The sequence below is a fragment of the Apteryx mantelli genome, chromosome 10 (assembly GCF_036417845.1).
Source record: "Apteryx mantelli isolate bAptMan1 chromosome 10, bAptMan1.hap1, whole genome shotgun sequence".
Classification (NCBI taxonomy): Eukaryota; Metazoa; Chordata; class Aves; order Apterygiformes; family Apterygidae; genus Apteryx; species Apteryx mantelli.
Genome location: NC_089987.1, coordinates 24,041,184 through 24,063,527, shown reverse-complemented (window position 1 = coordinate 24,063,527; position 22,344 = coordinate 24,041,184). Strand labels below are relative to the sequence as shown.

General features: G+C 40.4%; 1 protein-coding gene across 2 annotated transcripts in view; it reads right to left on the bottom strand.

The window, feature by feature from the left end:
* The window catches only part of RSPRY1 (ring finger and SPRY domain containing 1), a 42,279-nt gene extending 19,940 nt beyond the window's left edge, over positions 1-22,339 (bottom strand). Inside the window, exons 1-5 of one of the 2 annotated variants that reach the window (XM_067302764.1) lie at positions 22,266-22,339; positions 10,361-10,545; positions 7,644-8,138; positions 3,828-3,880; positions 2,224-2,336 (exon numbers count right to left, since the gene is read on the bottom strand). In XM_067302764.1, coding sequence (XP_067158865.1) covers positions 2,224-2,336; positions 3,828-3,880; positions 7,644-7,990 — 513 coding nt within the window. In that variant the 5' untranslated portion in view covers positions 7,991-8,138; positions 10,361-10,545; positions 22,266-22,339. Of the gene's footprint in view, positions 1-2,223; positions 2,337-3,827; positions 3,881-7,643; positions 8,139-10,360; positions 10,546-14,369; positions 14,629-22,265 lie in introns of those variants that run through there. The other variant, XM_013948649.2, reaches the window with a different exon arrangement.
* Between the last annotated feature and the right edge of the window lie 5 nt (positions 22,340-22,344).

Below are 22,344 nucleotides of genomic sequence, written 5' to 3'. Positions count from 1 at the left end.
AAAAACCCACTCCCTCTCCAAAAAAAGCTAATTTAGACTTTGAAATTTAGAATTAGAGAAATCTGTCAAAAAAAAAAAAAAAAAAGCCTATATTCCACATCATAAATTTAAGATAGATCTAAAACATAACCACCATGTTCTGGGTAGTTTTACCATGGTTAATCCAGAGCCAGAACAAGTTACCCCACAGAGAAGGAAGGAAAAAAAAAGGGGGGGGGGGAATCCCACAAATTTCCTAATACCCCCCAACTTCCCAGACTTCTATGAAAATTTCAGCTGATTCAGATATAAACTGCATAATCTCAGGATAGGCTCTAATTAAAACAAAATAACTCCTCATCCTGAAGTAATCAGCAGGCCATTTAGAAAAAAAAAAAATAGTATTACTCAAGTTGCATGTTTACATGCTTTTTGAATTGCGTTCTGAGCAAGACTTAAATCAATGCACTGCATTAGAGTCTGAGGTTTGTACAGAGATAACACAGAAAAGTAGTCGTGCTCCCAAAAGAACAGCCACAAAGGCAAAACTGATGAACAGGGCTGACACAAAGTAGAAAGAACAGGGAAGAAGGAAAGGATGACTGAGCCACAGACGTGGGATGGAGAAGCCTAATGAAAATTAGACTGATGACAGACTCTGATACTGCCTTTAGACAATAATAGAACTGTCACAAAGATTAAGTATTTTGAGTTAAATAAAGACTTTATAGAATAAACAGACTTTACTGCACTGCCATTTTCACTTCATGGACTATGGCCTACCAAAACAGAAAATGGAATATGGCCTGCTACTGTTCTCCAGCTGTAACAGAAGTTTGGCACTGACTTAAAACCCTAAGACAGAAAACTTCAGCTTATCCTGAATAAGCAAAGACTGAACAGCAGCAAACGCTTTACTAGGCTGCATGTGATCTGCAGATCGCAGGACTGTAACTCCTTGCCCCTCATTGTATCATGCAGAAAATACAAAGGAAAAAAAGCCCATGTACAACCTCCCAAAACAAGCATCTTATTCCTTCTGTCTTGTTAAGGTCAACCATTTCGAAGCTTACTCCTTAAAATTAAAGCACCTAAACAAGAGTGATGTGGCTTTCAAAAAGCAAATCATTTGATTACTGAGTACACTGTATAGCTGAGCAAAAATTACAATATCACTCTTAGTATGAGGCATTAACGATGGTCTCCAGTTCCTGGTTTCTTCTTCAAAACAGGGAAATTATTCCTATTTCTAGTGGTGGGTTTGTTTTTAGGATCGTTTCACAGTCTACATGGCAGCCATACAACATTTAACTTGGTCAAAAGACTCAGGAGACTTTAATTAATGGCCTAGAGGGAAAAAAAAATGCTTTAGTTATAGGGTTTGCCTAACTCTCCAGCCACTCATCTGTTTACGTAAGACACAAAAACTACCCAGTTTTTTTACATCCATGACAGTGCAAAATGAAGACTAAAACTGGCAGTGTAAGTCGGTTCATAAATGAAAGCAGCAACAACACCATCATCAATGTCTGATGCAATAAGATAATGACAAGCATATGAAGACAGACAACTTCTGTGATGCTGTTTTTCCTCCGCACAACCATTGTGTCTACGGGATTCAAGAACGCTTAGCACATTGAAGCACTTGAGGCCCTCATTAAAATACACATACCAACGCAGCAGGAACACATTCATCTGTTTTTGGATGGAAAGATAACCCAGTCGTCAGTAAAAAGTGTTTGAATTTGCCAAAGTTGTATGTAGATAGTTCATAGTTTAATAAAAATGTCATCTGTTACACTTAATACATGCACTTGTGTTGCATGCCTCATATGCAGGCAAAGAATTGTAGTTTCCTTCCTCTAGTTCCAAAAGTCACACATCTACAAAACTTCTAAATTTGAACTGCTTTTGTAGCATCCGTACACACTCACTGCTTAACATGTATACCAGACAGCAAGAGAGAAGAGCAACGAAGAGGACAGCTAAAGACCAAAGGCCTCAGGTTCCTCCCCACAGACTAGATTTTTTCCACTTTTTCTACAGTGCTTCTACCATTAAGTAGCAATTGCATACCAAGTCCCTACAAATTACTCCAACTTACAAGTTGCACCCATTTTCTGATCACCTAACACCCAATCTGGTTTGCATCACTGATGAAAACCACCAAGAAGCTATCATGGGACTGACAACCACAAATGACTGAAATTTGTCCATGGAGAAACGCACATTATTTAGACTTACTTTTGTTGGCAGCGGACATTCATCAAGTAGTAACGTTATAACAGCTGGTCCCAGTGGATCTTCTAACGGAATAACTCTAATTAAAGACTGGACAACTTCCAACCAGCCTTCATCTGTCAACCACAAAACAGAAATAACACTCAGAATAGCACTGCAATTCTGAAGTGTTCAAAATATATTGGTAAATATAAATTTAAACTTTCAATCATCACGATAACCCAGCTAGTTTACAGACACTAGGGAAAAAAAAAATTTTTTTTAAAGTTTATATTTTACATCAATGTCTTAGTTTGCAGTAGCTTGGAAGTTTAATTTCAAGGAGAAAGAAAAAAAAGTATACAACAACTTGGATAACACTAAGTATCTTAATTTTTTGAGAATAGTCTTGCCCAGGCCTGAGCATCCTTTAGCTTCCCCTAAAATTAAAAAGTAACACTCATGACCAGAATGGACAAGCACTTTTTACCAGCATAGTCCTCAGAGTTCAGTGTCTAATGCTAACTCTAGGGGTTAAACAGTGCATCCGCTACAATACTGAAGAAATACTTTTCCTAGCTGGAATCAAAGCACCCTTCTTTAACTCCCTCTAGTTACACCAGCCTCAGCGGAACTGCCCTAATTGTTCCATGCCTGGTCTTCTCAAGAAAATTTGTTTTCATAAGCAACAGTTCTCATCATCTCATGAGTAGACAAGGTCTTCCACTTGCAGGTAACCAAAGATTCATATATAAGATGTTAAAGATAAACTACTAATAATGTAAACAGATTTGGGTGTTCAACAAGTAGATGCCTTAGAAGTGAAAATAAAGGTCTGAGTCTGTGTCTGCGTACAGGCAAGTGAGTGAGGTTGAAGAGACTTAGTGCTCCCTGCAACAATGACAAGTCAACAGGTAACACATTGATCTTTGAGTTTTATGAGTACATTACTCTGAAAAACATTTTACTGAATAGCTGTAATATCGAATCAGGTTGATTACCTTATTCTAATATGGAAATATGTTTTCTGGGACAAATACCAACTCTACTAAAAGAGACAATAATTCACCTCAACCAGAAATTTGATGGTCTTGAGTAGGGAGATTTTCTCCTACTGTAACAAGAGATAAAACAACCCTTGTACAAACACAGTGCAGTTTGCAGGAGAATTTAAGGACAGGGACAGCAATAACCAATATAAATAAGCAGAAGTCTAAGAACAGCAAAACCCAAGACAGAAGGTATGCACAATTTACCATCACTATTCGAAGAACATGGGTTTAAACCATGCCTACGTATATGGGTCAGTTCTGCCCTATTGCAAACAGACATTCTTTGTGGCTTACGGTTTAACATCATTACAATGCGTTTGTGGCCATCGACTGGCCACTTCTGGAGACTTCCTGTAGAAAGTTTAAGGGAGTTCAAATAAAATCATACAAGTGCAATGAGCTCAGTGAAGCTTCTGAAGTGCAGAACTGTTTCAAATTCCAAGTCACTAGGGCTACAGGAAGTCACAATGTACAGCTGCCACGTATTTTTCTTAGCAAAGAGAAGGGGATTTTTTTGTTTGTTGTTTTTTTTGCTTTGCAGTCACAACTGAAATGCCCAGCACAGTGCCTTGATACCTGTTTCTGCCATTTCATGCAACGTGATCATTGAATAAGGAGGCTCCTGGTCACTGAAAGAGATATTACACAGGTCAAAATTGATGTACAACTATCAACATAATACACCAAATAAAATGATAATGCACAGACAAATATGAATCCAGTAAGTGTTTAACAAAAGAAAGTTACTTAGCCTGCAGACTACTAATACCCTTTTTAGATCTGAAGCGCAGATGGGATTTGAGCCATTTTCTGCCTCAAAGTCAACATCTGAATATCTACAATAGCTGATAAGTGACACAGTGATCCATATCTGCATGTCTAAAAGCTAAACATAAAGCTTAGGCTTAGTGCTATTCATTAGCAAAATTCCTCAGAGTGTGTAACAAGACACTGTATTTCAGAGGTCATGAAGCGAACAAAGAGCAGCAAACAAAGAAGAGATCATTGGAATACCTTAAACTTTCTTTTTTTCTAGAAATTCTCTGCAAAAAATATTTTGTATATAAAATATAACCAAAGGGCAAGCCACCTAACAGCATCACAGGCTTCAAACACATTAACAAGAGCTGCAGGAAGCAGTTAAGGCAGCTAAACGGAAGATATTTAGCCCCATTCTCTTTTCAAACACGAATAGCAAAAGAGTTCAGTTAGATTAGTTCCTCAATCTGGCTCGCTGGAGCAAGGGCAGGAACCCATGGCCAGACCATCTGCTCCGAACACGTACTACCACTGAGAGTTTCTGAAGCAGGGTCCCAAATTCCTGTTCAGTAAGCATCTCCAGGACCAAAAAAAGCTTGTGCAAGCAGATGCACCTTCAGTTCAGCATGCTCAGATGCTTCATTTAGTGCTACTTAGGCATTTGTACTAACCCCAGGCTTAGAACAAAAAGGTACGTTCCAAAACCAATTTCTATAACACCCCATGAAATCAAACTGGAACTTCTAAACTTGGAGGAATTCTAGAAAATCTCAACACAGATTAAGTATGCAGCTAAAAAAGCCACCTACTCTGGAGGGCCTAATTATAAACTCAGTTTTGACTCAAAATGCATGATAAAAATATGTGCTTTTCTTACCAAAAAACTGACATTCCCTATTAAATAGTTCCACATTTTCGTATTGCTGTAATATTCGAAACAAATCATGGTTTTTTGGCCCTGCCAAGAATCTCTTTGCCTTTCCTGTGGAAACTAATCTCACCAGCAGGAAAAAGCACTAGAGATGCAAGCAAAATTACCTCAACAGAAAGGATGCAAAATCTCAAAGAAAGAAGAAAAAAGTACCAAAATTACAAATAAAGGCTATGATGAAAAAAGGATGAAGTTTTGATCTGCAAGATGTCCCAATTCCCTCATGGATAGCAGGTGTTAGCGGTACCAGAACTGAGCAAAGTAGAGTCCTGTGCCACTAATTTACCATTTTAGCCACTTAATATCCAAACATCCCACCTTCCTCCTATTTGGAGGGGAAAAAAAAAACAAAACCAAAAAATCTAGAAGTCATTTTTCCAATTTTGTAATTTGTGGAGCAGCACTTTGTAAAGATTCCAAAATTAGTACTTATTCTTGTGAGGACAGGGAATGGAACTTAACTCATTTCCTTCTAGATACAAGGGAGAAAAAAGCTGTTTTCCAGTACGTTTTTGAGATTTGATCAGAAAAAAAAAAAAAACACAGTAAAAAGGGAAAACAACTGTTCATTGCAGATCCCACTATAGGTCCACATGTACTAACTTTCACGATAGAATTTGGAAAAAAAGAGTTGTCAGAAGAATTTTTTTGCGCTCTGTTCTTGCGCCACTATTTTTTGCTCTTCAGGGCTTTACTACAAAACTGAAGTCCGTATTTCCAACTGGCTCTTACTTCCACAGTTTCATCTGCGTTTTGATTTTATTCTGGCATATTTCTCAACAAGGGGAAAAAAAAAAAAAAAAGACTTGTCAGCATCCCTATTGTTTCGCTCAGTCTCAGTTTTGGTGTTTTCAAAAGACAAAAATCAAGTTCTATGTTCACGAACACACAATAATGGGAAATACTTATTCCTGCAGTCTCTTGCTTGCACTGAAAAACAAGATTTCCAGACTTGGATGTTTTTCAAGCAAGCATTCCTATTAATCTACAAAGGGACTGAGGTCTAGCAGAAAGGTTCCTTAAAATTTTTCCAGTTGCATTTAGACAGTTTGTCTCACAAACAGATCCGCTGTTATTCATGGCTATAGGTCGTCGTCTTAATTGCAATAACTTGTAATATTTAACTGTGTTATAAAACCAAGTCGGCCAGAGAGAGCCAAACTCTACTCAGAGGTACACAGTGACAGCACAAGAGGCAACAGGAACGAGCTGGAACATCAGAAATTCCAGCTCCATATATACACTTTTTTTTTTAAGCCCCAAAGGTGGTTGAACACTGGAACAGGGACCCAGAGAGGTGGAGAATCTCCATTTTTTGAAGATGTTCCAACACTTGACTGGACAAGGCCCTGAGCAACCTGCTCTAACTAGACCTGTTTCTTGAGCAGGAGGCTGGACTGGATGAACATCCAGAGATCCCTTCCAGCCCACATGATTCTGCGATTCTAAGGAAGTAACTAAGTCTCTTTAAAAAATGCAGTAGCTTCAGGAATTTGGCAGAAATAGGCCAGAATCAGTGGAATAACTATGCTTATTATCACTCGGTAACACAGGAAAGCGCTTACAAGATTACAAAACTGATTGCAAAACCCACAGGAACAGGATCAGCTACACACAAAAATGTTGTTAAATGGCTTAAGTAGATGAACTGAGGGCAGAGGGGAAGGCATGCGAGATAACGGAGAGATTCTCAAAAAATCTGAGATTATTTTGATGAAGACAGATCACAAAACCCTGATAAAAAAAAAACAGACAACAAAAAACAAACAAACAAACAGCCCCCTGAAAATACTGTCTTGGATTTAAATTTTCAGACAAAACAGTTGACCTGGTATTTCCATTTAAAGCATTTTACAACAGCAAGGCAAACTCCTCCTGCAGGCACATTTCAGATCCACCATGCCGGTATATGAATGAAGGCTCATTTATCCCGAGTCTCATCCAGCTTAAACTCAAATCCCAGCTGTGAAGGTACAATAGTGCCTTTTCCTCCTGTTTTGGTCTTTCCAATTCCTAACCTGCATCTAATCCAAAAGGTGATGAGCTAACTTATTCCATCACTTTTGAGGTCCTTTTAAAGCTCTGTAGAAAGCTATGCAAAAACAAAAAATAAGGATGAATCCATAAATATCCCACACACCCTCAGTGGATGCTTTGAGCATGCAAGGAATGCAATACTGGGATCATGAGCTGAACAGTCGCAACATGCAGTCTTTAAAAAGTAGTCAGACTTATAACTGGAAAGAAAACCTCAGTCTGTCTATACAAATTAACAGAGATCAAAGCTCTTAGTTTTGCTTTACCATTTCCAGAGAAGTAAATACAGCCTGAAAACAGAAATCTTACAGAAGAACCAGTTTTTAGGACAGAAGTTCCCAAACTCTGGCATGTTTGCTGCTTCCTAACTGTGCATCTATGCCAGGTAATAAATATTGAGCACACTCCTCATCCCATCTGGGTGTAGGCCCATACAGGAACTGTAAGAAGCTCCTCAACTCCTGGAAGAGTCTGTACCTGGGCACTCAGGAGCTACTTCTATTACCTAGGAAAGGTGCTCCTCGCCTAAGCCTCCAGGAGTAAACACGCTGCTGCTTCGGGGAGGGTCAGGTGTAGATCGGTGAGAGGATGGAGTCACAGTTTGAGAGAAGACAAGAACATGGTATTTTCATTCAGGTTGAATTATTCCGTGAGGAGGTACTTACTTATCTACTAACGTCCGAATTACAGCCAGTGTGTCAAGTACCAGCCCATCCACATTCTGTTTTTTCCTTCTTGGTTCATGAGGCCCTCGCCCCCTCCTGGGTGGCCGGACAGGGTCCCTTGGGTGGCTTCTTGCTTCAGGTACATGTGCTCTACTGTGCTCCGTTTGCCGATTCTGAGATTCTGCATTGTCTTCGGCTCCGCTATCATCTCGGCAAACACAGGAGTTTCCCATATTGCTAGCCCCCAAGGCTCCCAGTAAATGGGGAACGTGGTGCTCTAGAGTCAGCAGTAAACCTCGAAGAAGGCTTCTGCTAGCATAGAACACAACCAAAGCAACTACAATCATCTAGAAAGTTTTAACAGTAATATTTGTATGATCCTGAATTGTGATTTTTGCATTATATGCGTTGCTACCAGCTGGAATGAATGGGAAGTTGGAGACTTAGTATCCGACATTATCAGCTAAAATACACATTGGTCATCCAGAAGCAGGTCTGAAAAAGCAAACCCAAAACAAGAGTCAGTGTTATTTCTTTTACTGAATAATACAAAAATTTCTATTTTAGTAAACAGAGTCAGTCTTGGTGCATATAACACCTAGGAAACAAGGTTGGCATCTGAAGTCTCTTGGAGGGGAGGAGGAAGTGGAGGGGGGGAGAAGTAGGGAGTTCACTGTGTAGCTGCCCCCAGTACATACACACACTATTCCTATCAACACTACCTATTATTTCCCAGTTCTTCCAAGATTTTTGGATGCAAAGGAACACCTTTGCCCTTAAATCTAGCACACTGCCGCCCTTCAAGTAGCAATACCTACAACACAAACCACAGCTTGATTTTTTCCTTTATCCTCTATAGAGAGATACTGTTCAGGCCACCCAACTAAAAGACTGAACATTTAAGGTTCTCATTTCACATCAGGAGTAGTCAGCATCACTCACAAACAGACTCTGCAAAACAGGCCACAACTATGAGACTACTTCTGTACAGCTGTGGCTACCTCAACAAACAATAGACTTAACAGTGAACCGGCTGTTTAGTCCATTTGTGCATAAATATGATTTTTTTGGAATGTGCCTACATCAACTGGAATCTCACCCAAAGATGCTCCAAGTACTGACCCTGAAATAAATGGGAATTGCAGATGCAGATTTTAATACCTACAAATCTTAACTGTTGGGATGCTGAGAGGGGTGTTTTCTGTGCAAGTTGCATACCTCTTTGGATCTAGCATCAACCCAGTCTTCCCTTTTTGGGAACCAAGACTAATTCAGTCATTTTTCGTTCTTAATGCAAGTAGTCTGGATCAAGTACAGGCCCGTTAGTACTGGGATTGTGGGACAGTCCCTACTAATCGCTGAATCAAGAAGACTAGCAATAGCAAAAGGATTCAAAACCCAACCTCATTACAAGTTCTTTCTCCAAGGCATAGACAGCTATATTTCTACAGAACTTTATATAAAGTCTCAACTAAAAGGGGGAAATGCCCTACAAAAGATAGATAGCATGTCACTACTCTCACACTTCTATAATGTCAGAATGAACAAGTAACTTTTAAGACTACATGCATGTTATTCTTTCAAGAATCTAAAATTAACATTTAAGATACAAAATACTAATAACTCATTACAGGATATTTGTCATAATTTCTAGTTAAGCCATCTACTTAACAGCAAACATAGCACCTTACTTTTAAAAGAAAGTCAAAGACAGTTGCCACCTTTGAAATATGAAATGTCCCCTCCCGTCTGAGACAACTGGCAACCGTGCAATAGCTGGCTGCCATTCAGGCAAGACCATAATAACATTAGTTGGGAAGCCAGACACAGGTCATATGAGCAAGCATAACATCAAGTTTCTGAATGGATAGCTGTCACCGGGAAAGCACTTCCAGCAAACCCTCAGACTCTTCTGCAGGTTCAAAGTAGGTTATCTTCTTGTAGTACAATGAAGAGTTCAATATTAAGAAATTAAGTGAAGGTTAACTAGCAAAAAAATCCCTCAGGGGATATTAAATGCAAAAAATACAAGATTTTCAGTTCATGGAATCCCTAAACCACGGATTGCTAAAAGAGTTTTAATATCACAATATGCTTGGCTTATTCTCTAAGCAGCTGGACCACAAGAAGGTGTGGGACACCAAGCTCAGTAGTCCTTTTGTCTGAACCAATACAGATATTATGTTATCTTCTCAGTCAGTCAGTAAAAAGTAGATGTCAGGGTGTCATACAAATTCCATAGGTCTTAAAGGAAATTGTGTAAGATTAGAACCAGTCTAGCCCAAATAACCTTAAAAGCTACCAAAAAAACCCACAAAAACAACAACGAAAAAAACACCACACACACCCCTCGTTTAAATGCAAAATATGTCTTTTTGAGGAAGAATATGCATGTACCCAGATCATTTAAGGCTATTTTATTAACATAACGTTAAAACGTAAAACTGCATTATTAATGTGTTAAACATTAAGAACCTGGATTTAGTTAACCTGTTCTGTAACTTTTTATAAAAATGTTAACACTATGATTGGTCAGTTTTGATAACCAGGTGCAAATTGACTGTAAAAAGCAGTATTTTAGTGATTAGCAAAGAGTAGGAACCAGCCTAAGAAAACAAGAGAGAGCTAAGTCAAGATAAAAAATGATCATTGAAACCAAGGCTTTATGGTTCACAACTGAAAGCATTATTAAAAACAAGTGATTAGGATCAACTCACCGTTAAGTTGGTTCAGGAACAGTGGGACTTGCTCAGTAAAGTGCTGTAACAGAAATGGACTGTACTTCCCTAGGGCGTACAGGCAGTTGTATCCGGAAAAGCAGCACTATATAAGCCTTTATCTTGGGCGGTGAATCATTCTACTTGACTCTGCTTTCACTTTGAGAAACTACACTGAAGAGTCCCTGAAGACAGAAGGAGAAGAAAGAACAATTCACTTGGAAACTGCCTCCAAGACAGACATATTCCACCTCCTCAATGCACCTGCAATGACATTGTGTCATGCTTTATTTTCAACTACATTCAGCCTTTACGGGGGAAAGTTCTGTCAATACTTCAAAAAGCAATTTGCCACCTACTAGTTTTAGGACTAAACACAGCTACAGAAAACCCAATCTGTTTTTTCACAACCTTGGTATTCCAGACGCTACAGAAAATACAGAGCAGTGACCGATTCCTCCCCTCAAATTACTACTTATAGGAAGAAAAAAGGAAACATTAATATCGGTTCCAGATCACCCTCAAGTAGTGACAGCAGAAAATAAAAGCAAGTACAGTATATAAGTTGATTAGATAAAGAGAAGAGAAACAACAGGATAAACTCCCTTTATTCAGTAAAACAGCTGAGTTTGACCATGTTCATTTGTGCATCAAGGTCAGCCATAGCCAAAAGAGTTCATTTTCAAGCCTTGAACTAAAACTGAAAGACTAAACACTTTGGAATATAAGCTACAGAAAGGGCTTGCTATAGATCAACCCTGCAAGCAAGCCTTCTCTGGACAGAGTAAAAATGCATAGAGATAGGTTCTGAAGTGCAAAGGAAAATGAGGAATTTTAACTTTTTTTTTTTTTTTTTTTTTTTTTTTTAAGAAAAATCTAGTGATGTACTAGACTGTATTTGAGGTGGTATATTATACACAGCTTTACAACCATATAGCGAAGTATGGCCTTAGCATTAGTTTGCCAGTACCAATTCCCACTCCATCACTGTCATTGCTGAAAATAAAGAGGACTGAGTTTTGTTCATCAAATTTTAGTTCAGGGCCAACTGCAGGATTGAACAGGGAAATACAAAAGTTAAACAGGTAAGCATAGTCCCTCTCTCTGCCTCTGCAGCATTTCACAATGGCACAAAGAAAAAGAAAGGACAAAATATTTCTTCCCACGCAAAAATCAATTGTGTTTAAGCAATGGGAGACAGTCACCTAATTGGGACACCCATTTAGTCAAGGTATGTCTTCCACGATACAAACTATGTTTTCAAACAAGAAAAAGGCACTTCTAAAAAGACTTTAATCGCCTAAAAGAGGGAGAGAAAAAAAAAAAGAAAGAAAAACAGAGAACAAATCAAGAATATCTGAACAACAATACTGAGTTAGGTCTAGGTAAGCTTACCAGCTTACCTGACAGCAGACACTTAAAGAAGTCAATTGCTGTTAAAAAATAACTAAGGCAGAGAATTAATCTTTCATAATCCATTATCTTCTTTCAGTAGTTACATAGCTAAGAGTCTCAGCAACCATTTTTAAAATTTAGCCGTGTTTCTTTATAATGCCACGAGTAAGTGTTAACCAAAGCATACTAGCTTTCTTAAAATGTGAAAGGTAAAAGCCACAAATTGTACCAAATTCCCCGATGATACAGTTTTTAAAGACTGATGTGACATTATGACATGATATTAACACAACTGTGTTAAGAGTTAAGATCCACCTAAGCATCAAAACAAGAGTAAGAACAAACTTCCCTGGAAGGCCACTGGAAAACCAAAAACCTATCCCTTCTTGTCGAGACTACAGGGACATCAAAAGAACACCATTTTCTGAAACAATTTGTGCAAGTCAAAACAGAGCCAAAGATGCTCGTGTGAAACAACTGCGAGTGGATATGTCAGCAATAGTTAAGCTGCACTACAGAGAGCAAAAAACCCTCTGTGTTAAAAGCTGTGAGCAGTTTCTCCACTATTAGCTTGATGTTGTGTCAGATATTCCTAAATGCTAGAAAGCCCCACTCCTTCCGGAGAGTTTCACATTTGCCTGAAGAACATTCTTAGGTAAATTTAGAAAGTGATAACGAGACTATAAAAACTGGTTACAAAAGCAGCTGCATTTATAAAAGTGTTGATGCTTTTGCTTTATTTTTGATGCTATTTTAAAAGAAGCTGAATCCCAAGTTTTTAAATACAAGAAATAGTAAAGGCAGAGTTCAGTATTTGCTTCTCAACAGGCCAAGTCATTCACTCACTCTGGATTTTGACCATCAAATGCTATTTTGGGATGCAGGACTAATAAGCTGCCAAACACATGATCTAAATATAAGTTCTTACTCAAAAAAAAAAATCCGAAACTAATCTCTCTCCTTTCAAATCTTACTCTAAACAGGTAGTGCTAAAACGGGTGAGAGCAGCAGTCTGACACCTTCTCTTCCACAACCTGCAGTAGGCGCACAGAAGCCACTGCCCAGGCATGCACGCACGCCCCAGCTGGCAGCCAGGAGCAGGGCTCTGAGGACATTTTGCCCTAAAGAAACCATGTGAGCCTCATGTCTTTTGAGCGGAACACCTCCGTTAAATGGGAGAAAAGCAACTGCCGAGGCCCTCCTGAAGCCTGTCAGCAGAAACTTTCCACGACTGAGAACACAAAACCCCTGCATATATCCACCAGCCTTCGTGACTGTTCCCACTACAGCAGAACAAGTCACTTTCCCAATCGTACTGGTCTCCTGGCAGAGAGAAATGTGAAGGCATGTAAAGGAGCTACAAGCTGACTGATCTTCCACAGCTGGAAGCCTAAGGGGAAAAAGCATCAGTCACGAACGTGGACACTATTTGAGTGCATTTACAGGTGCCTGGCAGCGTTGATACCCAGCTTTCCCAACAGCGGCCTCATCTCAATCATCTGACAGCACACGCCAATGGAGAAGTCAGCTGAAAATGGCATTAGTCTCATTTTCTCTGTAAGACACAGCCCAGGAATCAGTGATTCATCCCCTCAAATATTTGGTTACGGTCAACCATAATACTGCTTCATGATGGAAAAAGCCTCTCCTTCCCATGAAATGGGAGCATATTGCCAAGCAAACAAGAAACTCATACACATAAATGAGTGAAGAAAGTTTCAGCTACTAAAACCGCTTTTCCAGCGCCTGTAACATGTTTCCCGTCTCAGAGTAACACAGTAGCTCAGGCTGCAAATGACACAGTAATGCTGGTGGCTTTTCAAATGAAAAACCAGAAGAGTTTTGGACAGCAATTTCCTATTAAGGAGATAAATAATTAGAAATATTCTCTGAGCATTTCTTTCCCAAAGAAATGATGCCCCTAAAAAGGAAGGGATTGAAATACTTGTGATGGCACTCAGATGAAAAGTTCGAACTATCAAGAGAAGGAAATACAGCTATGAATTGCTCAAAGTTAATCATCTTAGTTATAGACATAAGAGGGAAAAAACAGCTGCTGGCAAATATAGGCTTTCATAACACAGAGAAGATCTCCATTTTTAAATGACTGCAGCAGGGGAAGAAAAGCAAGCACTTCCAGTAAATAAATACAATTAAAAAGTGAAGTTGGGACTTTCTGAGATCACATCGAGAACAGAAGTAAAACCTCTCAGGTGAAAGACTTGTGTAACTAAAGAGAAACAGCCACTTAGCTTCCATTGCGGTTACCAAGCAGCATATGCAAGAAAGTGGACTGCAGGCTTCAGGATGAGCGATTAAATGCTGACTCTGTGCTGATTCTTCTGCATATAATAATTCAACTACGGAATACTGCGGAATCTGAAACAAACCCCTAATTCTTTTTTCTTTTTTAATTTCCTTAAAAAAAATCCTGGTAGGTTAACACTAGCGTTCAAATTCTATGGGAAACGAGCATTTGCAATGTGTTATCATCTGCAGTACAAAGCCACTGCCACAGTCCTTTTCCTTTCTGCTAATCATAGTAAAGGCATCAAGATCCAAACGCTGACTGACCTGTGCCTGTTTCACAGAGAAGGAAGGAGACAGATCATACCTCAAAGTATCCAGCTTTGGCCCAAGCACCTGTCAGTGGAAACCCCCAGAGTTGCACAGAGCTCATCCAACAGTCTGCGCTTTAATCCTGCAATCTTCTCTCGTAAGTAATCCTAGTTTAGTCACAAAACAGGTAGCAGTTGAAGGATCTGGTCTAATGTAGAATCTGTTTTTAAACTGGTACAGGAATGCTAAAGTTAATATCTGGATTTAAGTGAACTTCACTTTCTAATCTAAGCTAGTGTCTCCAGAGTAGGACTGGTAAACACAGTAGCAACAGGAGAGAGTACTGCCCTCTCGCTGCTGCCCAGGTTTTGCCTTATCTGTAGTTAAGGAGAGACCTGTCCCCAGGGTTCTTCAAACACCAGGGACTGCTCTGTTACAGCTCTTTCCGAAATAGAAATTAGAGTACTCACCGCCTCCCAGCTTCCTCTCTCTGAGCTCATAATTTCTCTTCTCATGATTGTTTAGATGGAACTGTCCTTTGTACCCTGACCTTTAAAAAAAAGAAACCTTAGTTTTGCTTTCAGCACTTAGTAAGTCTCAACCACCTATTCAACACCAGTATCAATAAACCAGAACTTGACTTCCAGATTCATTATCCCCCAACTTGTAGAGGGTCTTTACTTCTTTTCAAAGACAAATATAGAAGGAGAGGTTCTGCTCTTAAGTTTTGAGGCAGATGAATACTTCTTTTGAGACAATGATCTTTGTTAACAAACAGTGGTATCCAAAAGCTCTAGGGAAGTTTAAGGAGAGATTTGGCTGGTGTTGTAGAGCTGTATTAGACTCAGCACCTGATCAAGGAGCAGAGTATAATCCACTGTTCCAGAAGTGACAGGAAGATAAGGATAATGCCCTGCAAATGCCAGGAACACTAGCCCTGCAAACTGAAGCAATGTAGGCACACTAAATAAAATTGATTAGCTACACCATATTAAGTTTTGGCATTTGGACATTTTTTCAGAGACTTAGAAATCAATCCTTGATCAATTCAGGTTAATCGTCCTTACTGCCCCCTTAAAGCTTCAGACTTTGTCAGCAATAAAGGAATTTCCTAATTTTGACAAAAAAAGTTCAAGACATCAGGATTCAAAACAAAGGCCTAAGAAATTCCAGAACAGAGACAATGCTGGGAGGAAAGTATGGAGACTCTTTCCTTTGAGCACCAAGCAGAGGTACAGAATTGTTTAATAATAATAATAATAATAATAAAATCTCAAGCCAGCAATGACTTTTTTTTAAGGAAATTAGTAATAGCCCATTCCAGAAAGATTAATATTTTACCTGTATTACTATCCAGTTTTCTTCAAATTTTCAAAAAAAAGTTTTCTCAAAGTATAGAGAGGTCAATTCATTGATGCGCAGGTTTTTATTACAATGAAATGCATCTCGTTTAAGGCACTTCATCCATTAGCAAAAAATAAACTACTAAAGCACTCGGACACAATCAGAGATGGAGCAGTTCAAACATGGTCCCATAATGTAGTCCTACCACAGAAACAGGCTATAGGGCTATGCTTGCACAGGGGCAGCTGAGTAATCAAAATGCTGCCTATAGAAAGATGCTACAAGTAAAGATTGCTGGAGGAAGAGGTTTGTCAGTAAACCGCCAGCTTTGTGCGATTGAGCTGAAATGGTGAAATCCCAGGGTTCTGCTATTTCTTGTCCGTAAACTAACCTTAGAGCTTCCTGCCTTTTGCTTCTCCTAGATCTGTGTTCAATGCTGTGGCTTGTTTTCAGCGAAAGATTAGCTACAGCACTCTGTAGAAGGCACAACAGTTTCCTTGTCTAGACCACAGAAATGAGCCCAGCTAAATGGTATGACTAAGCTATTACGAATGCAGAAAATACACTGAAACATTCTGGATGTGTGAAGGATTTTGATAACATTGCTGAAAAATTCAGCGACGTCTCAGTTGGAAGCTTGCACTGTCAGTTGTCAGACAACTGCCTAAGATAGCAAATCACAGAGCAAACAGCGTCTAGAACCTCCTATTCTCAGCCGCACCAACTTTTGTCATTTTGTGACATTGGCTATCATCTCAAACATGAAAAAATAACGTTGGTGGCAGGAAGCAGGCCAAGGAACCTTCCACTTCTCGGTAATTCAAGTAGCATCAGAGGATGGCCCAAGCCTTCAGTGACAGTAGCTGAAAGCCAGTTTTGCGACCTTCCTTGCAAACCATGGAGAGATGGCAGTTGTTCACTATTTTAAGTTCAGGACTGTATAGAGAAAGTGGGAGATGTCCTTCCAATTCTCTTTCCTCCTGTAAGTGGATACAATAACAGCTGTTCCAAAGACTGCTCCCTGAGCCAAATATAACATGTAGGTCACTAGGTTAGCAAATTGGCCTTAAAGGCACTCAGAGGAAGCGTGATCCCTGCCCCAGGGTTTTGGGGCTGAACTCTGTAGAACTTCACACACAGCTCCGGGCAGGTCACTTGAACTCCTTATCTCACCCATAAAAAACAAGAATGCAACCTTATTTCTCCCCATTTGTCTGTTTAGGTCCTGGATTGAGGACCTTCTACTCTCTGCCCCACTATAAGTCTACCAGCAAAGTATACTCCAAAAGAGCCCCTGATGTTGGGTAGATGGTCATGTATAATAGAAGCATTTCTGTGAGCAGCAAAACCGGTGACACCACATTTCACAAACATCTGTCTCCTCAGACTGAGCTCCCACGTGGATTTTTTGACATCTAGTAAGTAATAAAGCTCACACTGCAGCCCTTCGCTTGAGAATATAGATCCCGCTGTCCAGTAGCCTTTTTTTTTTTTTTCTCCACAAAGCTTATAGCAACATAGTATCTTTGAGGCCTGGGCCTGTATGATGAAACTCGGCAGAAGTTGGCCTGCAGCTGAGAAGAGCAAAGGGAACTGCCTGCGAGAAGGAACAGTCTACGTGAATGAAGATTAGGAACTGGACAGAAGATGGGTGTGTGTGCATTTCAAAAGGCAGTCTAAAAATGGTTTAAATGAAAGTGTGTGCCCATTTTAGCTCATTATGGATGCGTGTCAAAAAAGGCAGAAGGCTCAAACATCATTTCAGAAGCTTTCAAAAATAATGATGATATCAAGAACGAGAGTCACTGTAATTTTGGACTTTTCCTAAATAGCTTCTTGAGGAATTTCAAAAGGATTACAATTTAAGCTTTTTTGGACAATTATATTTAGATATTATTTTGCCAAATGTCTCAAAGATAGACTGGGGTTAAAGTTCTAAACAGACTAAAACTCTCCCATTGTTCAAATTTTAAATCTTTTACACCACTGCTGACACACTAACCAGAGTTTTCCAGAGTGCAAATACATCATTTTGCATTGTCATTTTGTATTATTTACCATTATAAAGAGACGAACATTTTTAAAAGTCATGAAGAACTTTAAACTTTCTTCATGTCACAAGACAGCTTTGTTTTTAGGAGAGAGAACAGTAGGGCACCTGCTGGATTTTCTTTTTTCAAGATCACTTTCCATGTCCCACTCTGCCTGCAGTCAGATAAAATATACGCACAAACCGTACAATCTTCTGAAAGAGGTTAGAGGGCAGCCTGTGAACTACATGACTCAACTCTATTAATATCAGTTAGTACACATGTACTGAAACAAGCAATACAAAAAGCCAGGTCAATACCAGAACATACTTAATTCAAAATGGCACCAAATCTGGTCCTTCTCCTTATGTCCAGCAAAACACCCAAAATGTTCAGAAACTTAAAGTCAAAATGAAGTGTTTCCATAGCAAAAAAGCCTTGAGAGAAAAATAACTACAGTTGCAAGTGTGTTGCACGCTTAGAAACTGCTACTTCTACAAGGGGAAAGATGTATCTGGAAAGGGATGGCTTTCTGGTCATTGATCATGGTGAGTCACTGAACCCTCATTAATAAACATACATGAATAAACAAGAAGTGGTACACCTGAGTATCCCAAAATGACCTATCAATATACAAAGTCCCCATGGCAGAGCTGGCAAAACTTCTGAAGCACAAGCTCGGCCACCATAATGGTAGAACGTGGTACCAAATAACTTACAAGCACAGTCAAACATAGATCATGATCCACTGGTCAGTCACAAAATCTAGGAGTCATGCTTGAACATTTGACTCATCTTAGACCCCAAGGATACAATGAAGAATAGCAAAGGAAATAAAGATCATGCTGGCACAACTGCTGCCACAACACACCAAGTTTACAGTCACTGCATACAAATCAGGAAGGAAAAACAAAGCAAGTCATCGAGATGCAAGGAAATGTAAAGCACAAAATGACAAGACAGAATTCTAATAAGATACTTGAGAGACGATGAACCTAAGAGCAGTATATCTGCCTGTGCTACTTTAAAGAGACAAATGACTTCAAAACCTACCGAGTAATCACCATTTCAGGAGAAAAGTATAATATAGAGTTGAAAATGCTGAACACAACATACTGACAAGGGAGCAGAACAGAACAAACCTCATCACTGTAGCTCACCTTCAATTCTACTACCAGGTGACAGTATTTTAACTTGCTACTTCTAGGCTGAGAGGGACCTGTCACAGTGTATGTGCAGAGCTCCACTCCATTTTGTGAAGATATCAACAAACGTGTAAATGACCTGAAGAGAGCAACAGGAGATGTTTCAAAATACAACGCATTATCAGCTACGGGAGATTTTTAATGGGGAAGGAAACATGAACACGGAAGCCTAAAGTAACAGAACAATAAGTGTTCCATAACAAATCACCACATTTATCACTAACCTATTGCTTTGGCTACTAAATATCTTCCATGTTACTCCTCCTTAATCTTCAAGAAGAAAGCTTATGGGAAATGGACTTTGATATCACCTGATGGGCAGAATAAGAGAGATGCCATAGTTTATAGATAGAAATCAAAAGACTACAAGTAATTTATTTCAGACCATAAATTAGCATGGTCATCCATGAGGCTCACAACAAACAAAACTTGCTGAGAGCCAAGACCTCTGATGTAAAAATAATCAGTATTCTTCGTGGTTGTGCAGAAACCAGCCTATCCCTTCTAAAAGAAAAAGGAAAAATTGGGGGGGGAGGGGAGAGAACAACATAGAGTGGGATTATGAGAGCCACTGAACATCATTGAAACACGAGACCAGAGAGCAGGATACTAAAGTGGTTAACAGATGAAGTGTTGCAATTGAATACCATACATTGGAGACAAACAAAAAAAGAAAGTGAAAGCCTTAAAGAAAACAATAACCCTCTTTTCCCTCAAACACACCCAGATACTATATTTGAAGATAAGGAGACAGAGCAGAGTATCTGATCCAGAGATATCAGCAATCTAAAAGTAGGTAACTAACTGAGACTAAGCTGACGAAGAATAAGCAATAGCAAGAGTAACTACAGGAGTTGTATAGGATACAAAACACTACATTAAAATATCCTGGAGGAGCTTCCCATAAAGCGATGGAAAGCAGATGCTAAAAACTGCCAGAATTAGCAGGGACCTCAAGACAGTGTTTGGATGAAAAGGGGAAAGACAGCAAGAAGCAGTCATGCAGCTACAGCTGTGCTGCAAGCATTTGAAAAAATACAGTAAAGGCAACACACAGCCTATTCAACCAGACTTACAAATGAGAACAAATAGCAGTGAATGGGGCACAAAGCAATAACAGTAATGACCTAAAGGAAGAATAACAGAACTGGGTGCCAAGACTACAGAAGAATTCTCTTGCTGAGTGGGCTCGGGCAGAGGAGAACAAAGGCATATGCAAAAGCACTTGCCGAATTACAGGCCAGATTTAGACCAGAGCAAAGAACAGATCAATTCTTTGCAGCTGGATAAATCTAGAAGAAAGATACACTAACAGCATCCTCGACTCCTAAAATGATACAACAAGTTTTAAGAATGCATGGTCCTCCAGAAATGGATAGCTAAATAAATGAGTCCAAAATAGTGGCAGCAGGAGACAAGTAGCTGATAAGAGTATTTCAGATTGCTTGTGGGTGATGAGAATACCCACCATAAACAAATTTGTTCAGCTTAGCAAGGCAATAGGAAAGATTTTAATACTAAGAAGTAAAAGGGGAAGAGTTGCAGTAGACAGGAAGACGACAAATGTATTTATGAGTAAAGCAGAACTGAACTGAGGATCACCATAAGACAAAAACAAACCAAATAAATGCATCAACTGGAAGACAAAAGACAAAGATGAAAAACCTGAGACAAAACTATTGCCAATTCGGAAAAAAAACCCTCCTTGTTTATGTTGAAGAATGCATATACCGACACAGACATTAAAAAAATAAACAAAAAATACAGAAAACAGTGGGATGCCTAGACAGTTAAATATATTTAGAGAAAAAGACAGCTCTCATGACTGTACTTCCACATGAGCCAAAGTCTCGTCGCATGAGGAAAGCTGATAAATTAAAAGACTGACTACCAAAATGAACTCTGGGGCTGGGGTGGTTATTGAGAGATTCAGAGTAAGATTTAGCAATAACAAAACAGAAGAAAACCCTGACACTCAGGACTTGCAGCGGGAATGTACCCAGAAAGGATATGGTACCAACTGATACATGGCAGAAGTTAAGGATTAGCAATAAAAAATTAGAGGGAAAAAAACAAAGATGTGTGTGATGGAAACAGTGACCAATAGGACAGAATGAAAGGGCTTAAAAATAAATGCATGTTTGATACTGATAGATTGCAAAGCAATGAAGAAACTTGTTCTATAACCACCAAACTAAGAGTATAAAACAGTACGATGGGGTTACCACACTAGCAGGAAAGGTGCCACTGCCTAATCTATTGTCCAAGCAAGCAAAACAAAAGATCTGGATAAATAACTGCATTTTGTAGTTTACTCAATATCATCATATTTTCCCTGTAAAACAGAAAAGTTGTTCTGTAGAAATGTTTTTAAAACCAAAGAGTGGTAAATAAAGTTTTTAGGATTCAGACTTTCTCTGTTAGTAAAAAAGTATTCCTGGGCAAAACAAAATTCTTCTGAATGTCTCTTGGCTCCCAAGAGATCGCAGAGAAGCATATCATTCTGCCTTCTGTATACTAAAACCCAATCGCTTTCAACGCGCTGTAGCAGAGCTCTTGTTCTGCAAGTCATAGAAGTATCAGGAAGATCTCTCAGGACCCGAGACGCGCTGTTAAAAAGTTGGAATACCTTGCTGTGCCGAATGCCAGCAGCTTTGGGGAGCACGAGCCTAGCAGGAGCAAACTCCCGTCTCATTCAAGTTTTTGGAGTTTTCTTAGGCAAGCTTCTAAGGTTACATCGAAACCAAGCTCAGCGCTCGGGGCCTCCATGCAAAGCGTTCAGCGAGCATTTAAGCATGCAAGCAGCCCAGCAGAGCACAACGAAAACAGAGGCTGATCTTGGCCCCTTGCCTTTTTTTGTTGTTGTTTTTCCCCTCCTCCTTTCTTTCTTTTTAAGCACGTATAAATAGCTCCAGTTATGCAATCTGCTCCACCACAAGCCACGGCAGTACCTGCATAAATAAGCGTTACTCTGGCCAGCGAGGGTCACCGGGCATGACACCAGGACCGGAGCTCGCCGGGCACCGGCCCGGCCCCTCGCCCCAGCCACGTCCCGGACTTCCCGGGCACCAAGCGCCGGGCACCGGCCCAGCAGCAGCCACACGCGCAGCTCCCGGTCCCCGGCGGGGAGCGCCGCGCCCTCCGGAGCCCCCGGCCCCAACGGCCGGGAGCGCAGGGACGATCCCGCCGGGCTGCGGGCGCCCGGCTCGGGGGGTGCGCGGCGCGCCGGGCCCACCGCCCCCCGCAGCGCCGCCCGGCCCGGCCCGGCCCGGCGCGGCGCTGCCCCTTCCCCTCAGCGCCGGCCCGGCCCCCGCTCCGCCCGCCCCACCCCGCCGCAGCCCCCCGCCGCCCCGCGCCCGCGCGGCTACGCACCGGGGCCGCGCGGCGCCCGCGCCCCCTCGGGCCGGCGGCGAGGCGGCGCCGCTCCTTTGTGCCGCCGCGGCGCGCGGCG